Source organism: Haliotis rufescens, unplaced genomic scaffold (assembly GCF_023055435.1).
Source record: "Haliotis rufescens isolate VD_foot unplaced genomic scaffold, xgHalRufe1.0.p SCAF_19, whole genome shotgun sequence".
In the NCBI taxonomy this organism is placed as follows: Eukaryota; Metazoa; Mollusca; class Gastropoda; order Lepetellida; family Haliotidae; genus Haliotis; species Haliotis rufescens.
This window is the reverse complement of record NW_025963879.1, coordinates 6441350-6448943: the sequence shown is the minus strand read 5'-3', so window position 1 is coordinate 6448943 and position 7594 is coordinate 6441350. Positions and strand designations below refer to the sequence as shown.

The 7594-nt window shown below is 42.0% G+C and overlaps 1 protein-coding gene across 1 annotated transcript; it reads left to right on the top strand.

Annotated features, from left to right (window-relative positions):
* The first annotated feature begins 503 nt into the window (after positions 1–503).
* On the top strand, positions 504–6088 carry LOC124148404 (vegetative cell wall protein gp1-like). Its single transcript, XM_048399129.1, has 3 exons — positions 504–549; positions 1413–1513; positions 5189–6088. The coding sequence occupies exons 1-3, from the start codon at positions 504–506 to the stop codon at positions 6086–6088; spliced, it is 1047 nt and encodes a 348-aa protein (XP_048255086.1).
* The last annotated feature ends 1506 nt before the right edge of the window (positions 6089–7594 follow it).

Sequence of the window (7594 nt, the reverse complement as noted above, 5' to 3'; positions counted from 1 at the left end):
TTCCTCAGGGTTGTCCTTCAGGTCATCTCCCCGACCAAGAATCTCCTGTCTGGCCTTTCCTGCCAAGTTATCCACAATATGTGCTCCAAACTCTTGCTTGGTCATTTTCCTGGCGTCAGCATGGCTTCTGACATCTGCAATCCAGTCTGAGACAGACGGATCGCCTGATTTCTCTGGCCGTCCCCTGAATCTGTCCACACGTCTGCCTGAAACCATCATGACAGGTTTTGGAGCTTCCTTTTCGTGATTCTGAATCCAGGCATCTTGGTCCTTTAACCTTTCTCGAAGCTGCTCCAGCTCGTTAGCCAATTCAGTCACTTTTTCCTCGGGGCTCTTGGGATTTTCCGTGTCTCCCGGCATGCTGAAATCCTTTGAAAATGCTAAGGTAAACAAGGCAATGAAAGTTATCTTATTACAACATGTTAAGGGGCAACCTAACGTAACATGAGATTACAAAACTGTTGATAGGGCTAATAACAACAGTTTCTTAGACTTTGGACATAATGATATTCATCTTCACTGTTCAAGAAAAGTTCACCATCAACACCAGTAGGAAATATCAGTTACAGTCACTGAACATCAGACACTTGAAATGCTGTTCCTGGACTTGAACAGCTCTTCTGGGATGCATTCACAGACTGTGCTTCAAACCGATCGAACCAATCCGGCAGCTGGGGTCCACCTTGAGTCTTCATCCCACTTCTGGCACCATGTAAAAGCTGGACAAAGTCGTTCTCTGGGTCCATGTATTTTATTAATACTGAAGATGGTAGACCCCCAACTACCTCTGTTACATCTGTAAACGACTGGAATGGGCTTCCAGGCCTAGTAGGACGTAATCATTGATATGATAGCTAATTAGAGCTGGTTAGAGCTGGTCCAAAACAATGTGCTCTGTGTTGAAACAACGTGCTCGGCTGGCTGGCTAAAACAATGGAATTGGCCTGAGCGCGAGATGGAGTGATAAGCAGAGGATTTTGGGATATCCCACAGTAATTAACTAAGGCCAGAAACGTATTTGTGAACTTGTAGGAAATAAACAAATCTAAAAAGGATATGGTTACATTAATGTGACATATAAAATAACTTCTTAATCAGGAATGTTTACAAACATTTCCGAGCACAGTCGGAAACTGCCGAAGATAATGTAAGCAAAAGTGCGTGTCTGATAGCTACTTTACATAAATACAAACTACTCAATACTGTCTAAAACAAACATGTTAAGAATTGTCGGGTTTCACGCGTATGGGATTCACTTGCCGTAGTATCAACCCCGACCACCCAATTGAGAATAATATTCAAAATGTTGATTTTTCAGTGCGTTTGTGTGAATCTACAAAAAAGTATATACTGCCCTTATATTGTATTACTATGCCTATTCGTAATTTGTCCAGCACTGTGTTCATTTTCAGGTTATCTCAGGCTGCCCATAGCTGAGAAAGAATTCCACAGACGTCAGGAAGTAGGTACACTATCAACCAGTTTGGCCCAAAAGCTCAGGAAAGGGGACAAGGTATTGTTCCGAGCTTGTACTTCCGCTGATGAAGGGACAGTCCGCACTAACGACCCTTACCTTGGATGTATAACGCTGTCAGAAACAGTATGAAGACCTAGTTACAAAGGTAAGTTACAATTAAGTTACTTCGTTAGATGTATGTAGACAAGAAGCTTTATATTGATGACTCTTGGTTTCAGTGCAGTACGTTTCTCCGATCATTCATGAAGCATCGAACACATCGAATTTTAAAAAAAAGACCACCGCTGATCATCTCTTGGATGCCAGATATGTTAGATAATATCATGTACTTGTTTGTTTACAGGACTGGATGAGTGAGTGAGTGAGTATGGTTTTACGCCGCTTTTAGCAATATTCCAGCAATATCACGGCGGGGGACATCAGAAATGGGCTTCACACATTGTACCCATGTCGGGAATCGAACCCGGGTCTTCGGCGTGACGAGCGAACGCTTTAACCACTAGGCTACCCGACCGCCCCCAGGACTGGATGAAAAAGAGACAGATGACCAATCAATATAACACTGTCAAGATACTGTCAATTCTTTATTCATGTACATGTGTAGGCCAGCGGCCCATTGTACAATATTTGGTCCATCATTGACAGTTATATGCTTAGTGTTTGGAGTCTAACATTCATAGCGTGGTATATAAAAGTTGCAACATTTCTAATAACAGTTTCATTGTTTACCGCCATAAGTATATTGAATTTAGCAAGAGTAGGATGTACAAAATATTTCTGTGGTAAATTCAGAAGACGAAGTTCATCATAAGCGTTACAAATTAATAAAAAATGATATTCATTCTGGACATATCTTTGGTTGCAACTATTGCACAATCTCTGCTCTCGTGGAGTATTAACGTATCTACCAGTCTCAATGTGGAGAGTGTGGGAACTATAGCGAAACTGGGCTAGTGCAACACGAAATTTGTTGATAGTGATAGCAGACAAATACAACTCTAGACTAAATGAATTTTTGAAAAGTGTATAATGGAACATTTTAGAACTATTTGCTAAAGACCAATGCCAATCCTGTTCGTAAGCAAATTTTAACTGATCTTCACATTCGGAAATAAATTATTCGGGGCAAATAACATATTGGTTCTCCCATATATATCCAAATCCAAGGCTGTATAAAAGAGTTTTGACTTTTGTAGCCCAATTTGTTTTACCATGTGTGGCTAGCTGAAATAACATATCATAACTTTTCTTAGGATATCGTGAATTTGGGAGGGACATAAGTTTACACCAATATTTTATACAGCGTTTATACGCAGACACGAACAGTGGGTATCTTCCACACTCTCCTCGCACAACATGATTGGGAGTAGACGTTTTAACACCTAGCAGACGTTTACAAGCAAGTACATGGATACTTTCTATTTCTTTACAGTTTTCAAAACTCCACATTTCAGCCCCATATAACATAATTTGAGCAATTGTAGTGTCGAATATTTTTTTTAATAGTTTCGGTGGAATAGGTTTAAGTGATGAAACGGATTTTAGAACCGAGAACAATACCCGTTTAGCCTGTAATGAAGCATTGTAAGTATGTTTCGACCATGACAAATTCTTTGAAAATACAACTCCCAAATATTTGTACGATGATACACATTCCAACTGACAACCACTGAAATACCATTTCTCAGATCTAGAAAGTACTCCACCATTCTTAAAAACTACTATTTTCGATTTATCAAGATTTACCTTTAGGAAATAATTCTGGCAATAGTGTTCGAGTACATCGATGGGTTTTTGGAGGCCATATACAGTATCTGATATAAGAATTACATCATCAGCAAAGAGTAGCAGGAATAGTTGAATTATGTCTGGATGGAGCTGAATTCCGGGTTCACAGTTAGCCTCAATTTCAACAGCTAGATCATTGATAAACAATGAAAACAAAAACGGGCTCAGTACACAGCCTTGACGGACACCCAAGTCACAATCGAATACATCTGAGAAGCTATTGTTAAACTTTACACAGGAACGTACAGTCGTATATATGGTTTGTATACATTTAAACATTTTAGGTGACACACCACTGTCATTCAAAACTATCCATATTTTTGATCTGCTTATAGAGTCGAACGCTTTGGAGAAGTCTACAAATAAAGCATATAGTTTACCTCGCTTCTTCCCAAAATAACGCTGTATAACTGACTGTAAAATAAACATATTATCAATTGTGGAATAGCCACAACGAAATCCTGCTTGCGACAAGGTACTGTCATGTAAACCTAGTTTTAGTAAATTAGTTTTTGATAACCCCTTCAATGCCTTACCCAGCGTGAATTATCGATTATGGTTTAAACATATTTATTGTCACAAAAGTGTGAAATGGATTGGTAAACAAGCGAAGCGCTTATGTTAATACCGCTCCACATAGGACATTGTGCAATATATACATCAATGGAGATTAGATGTAACAAATAAATGAATTTTACATGCCAAGCTAGATGTGTATGTATATAAATATATTTGCAGTTTATACTGAACAATTCATTTAACTGATCTGCCAGTTTTGAATAGAATTTAATATTAGGATTTGCTCTTCCTTACTCAAATACGAATTTCCGCATCACTGTTTGCAAAGAATAACCATGTTGGTAAAAATACATTTCATTTCGAAGAATATAGTAATTTGTACACGCAAAAAAGAAGTGTAATGCATCCTCGGTAAGATATCCATAGGAACAAGTTTTTGTATCCAAGAAATGTATGTACCGCTTAAAATCGCTGCAGCCAAGCATGAGGCGACTACTTCGATAATTTAAATCCCAGTGTATACAGTGTATTTCTTTAATTTTCTTAAATTGTGTAACGGTCTCCGTCCCCTTTAGGTTTTATGGTAACGTATTCCAAAATTTGTGTTATCATCGATCATTTCCATAGTAAATACATTTAATTAAAATATTTTTTACGAGAACGCCTGGAACATCTTATGTAAACCTGTCTCCAGAGCTTCGAAGTCCACCGAAGGTAACCTTTATCTAAATAAACGGGATAATACTAACACGGCATACACATACCTCTTGTAATTAAGCTAGTCCCGCAAAAATCGCCTCAACATTTAAAAAACTCTAAACTCTATTTCAGACAGCAACTGGCCCTGTTGCCACTCGCACGAAGAGGCTGCGCTCTGCAATTACCACGATTAATAAAGCACCCATCTCAAGCACTGTCAAAGGCAAGAAAAGCCCTGCTGCTAAAGGAAAGATTTAGGTAAGTTAGATCCCGACGTTTTGTACGATTAGCTGTTATCATCGACATCGTAATTCTTAATGTTCCCTTCTCACAAGGCATAATGTCGGAGAACCGTGGAAAATATAGACCTGATTTGAATGATAAAATCATGTTGAATAAGTGAACATTTTGACATGAATTATGTATCGTTATGTTATGTTATGTCATCGCTGCTCTGCACGCTTTGTAAATTTGTCACATCCAGTTGTGAATATAAAAGCCATCGTTTCCCGTCGCTAACAATGATAACATATTTCAGAGAGAAACGAGGACGTCCAAGTCAAGGAGCAAGCGCAAGACAGCAAAAGCAATTGGTGTAAGTTATTCAAAAGTGCCCGGATAAGTATACTATTGGATCCAGTATTTTAACAGTAACATGATGCGAAACGGCAACCATGGGTTTCATGTGCATGTCCCCTATTACAGATACTAGTTATTGGAATTGGGCGTGGTAGCCTTACCAGACAGTCACCACCCCAGTCGTCGCTCGTACAGCCGTCACCACGCCAGTCGTCGTCGCTCGTACAGCCGTCACCACCACAGTCGTCGTCGCTCGTACAGCCGTCACCACCACAGTCGTCGACGCTCGTACACCCGTCACCTCCTCAGTGGGAGTCGTTCGTACAGCCGTCACCACCCCAGTCGTCGCTCGTACGGCCGCCACCAACCCATTCGTCGTCGCTCGTACAGCCGTCACCAGTCCAGTCGTCGCCGCTCGAACAGCCGTCACCTCCTCAGTCGTCGTCGTTCGTACAGCCGTCACCACACCAGTCGTCGTCGCTCGTACAGCCGTCACCACACCAGTCGTCGTCGCTCATACAGCCGTCACCACACCAGTCGTCGTCGCTCGTACAGCCGTCACCACCCCAGTCGTCGCCCCTCGAACAGCCGTCACCTCCTCAGTCGTCGCCGCTCGTACAGCCGTCACCACACCAGTCGTCGTCGCTCGTACAGCCGTCACCTCCTCAGTGGGCGTCGTTCGTACAGCCGTCACCAGCACAAGCGTCGCTCCAACAGTCACCACCACAGTCGGAACAGAAACAAGCCACATCTTCAAATGATTTAGTCATCGCCACCTGCACAGCCGTCACCTCGACAGCCGCCACCTACCCAGATGACCTCCCGCCACCACCTGCACCATATGAACATGGACTCTTCCTACCCCCCTTGGAAGGTGAACTTCATTGGTCTCCCCTGCCACCGCCGCCACTGGAAATGTCTGTGCCTCTGCCTTCCTCACCTCGTGGCTTCAACCCCCCCTTTGACGTCATCAACCCACGAAACTCCCGCCACAACGCCGTCGTCTTCCAGGTCCGTCTTTGGTAGACTGCACGCCATTAATGAACGTATATCACATATGAGTCATACATCTCCATACATCACCGAAGAATCGTCCGTTGAAGAACGTTTGGAGAAACTGGAAGGGGCTGTTGATCGGCTGAGCGTATTGTTCAATGCCAACACTAAGGTCTTATTTGCCCTTAAGCTGACGGTTCCATCCCACTACGATGAACAAGAACAACGGAAAATAATCACCAACAGCCAGTTTTGGGATTTGAGGCCAGTAGACATCCCTCTGAACATAAGCGATGACACCATAAGTGAGGTCATCATGAATAGGCGTTTTGCGGACGTGGAGGCTGAATGTCTTTCTCGAGGTTCAACAACCAGGGATGCTCTTGCCCGTGAAGTATTCACATGGATTTTCACACTTCGTGAAGTATATCAAAGAAACGTCAGAGGGCATGTAAAGTGTGGACGGGCACGCCAAGCTTTTGTCAAGACAAAAATGGACATGCTTTTTGGAATTTGTTTCAAGTTTTTCCCCTCCCAACATGTTCCCGAAGACACGAGGATCCTTGTGGGAATTAAAGCTAATCCAGTTCCCAGAACTGTAAACTCTGCATTGAAAAGGTGTACTTAATAGGAAGTTGTTAAAATGAAATTATGACATGTATATATTACATTGCTTGCTGATCTGTGTATGTTTCTGTTCTTAACTGAATGTGATATTTGGTGTGGTGTCATGCATGTCAAGGCAATTTAATTTCAGTGTTTTTCTGAGGATCCAAACTCTACCGAAATCAAAACAGATAAATGAAAAACCAAAAACCCAGTAAATACAAATGGGTTTTTTATGTATTGGAAATGAACATAATAACTGCACTACAACATTCGAAATGATGCAACATTTCGGTGTATTATCGGAACAGACAATATAGCCAACGAAACAATGATTCCAACATGCTTACATGAAATGCATATGACAAGGGCATGTAAACTGGTAATGCATGATGAGGTGGACAATAACTTGTTAACATTATCATTTCCCATTTCGTCCAAATAATGATTAATACCCAGAAGCTGCACCGTTGACTTTGATAACCTGAGCAACCACACGATTTAACCAATGAGCCTGTTACAGCCAGGTGCATCAAGTGATGACCAGTACTCTTGTATCCCAGAGATCAGCTGATCCTTAGTTGTTGGTTTCACGTGGCGCCTCAAATGTCTCTTTATCTTAGCCCACACCTTTTCGATTGAATTCAGGTCAGGAGATCCTGGCGGTGTTTTCCAGTGGTTAACACTATGTCGGAGACACCAGTCCGAGGTACTGCGGCTGGTATGTTTCGGGTCATTGTCTTGCATAAGTCTATGACCTTCAGGGTAAGCGCGTGATATGAAGGGTAACAGGTAGTCACGCAAAGTGTCTTGATATCCCCAACTATCGAGCGTGCCCGTGAACATACAGATATCTGTGGTACCTCTTCGGGATATTCCTGCCCACACATGTACTTGGTATGGGTGCTTTGGTCTACATTTTAGTTTTGG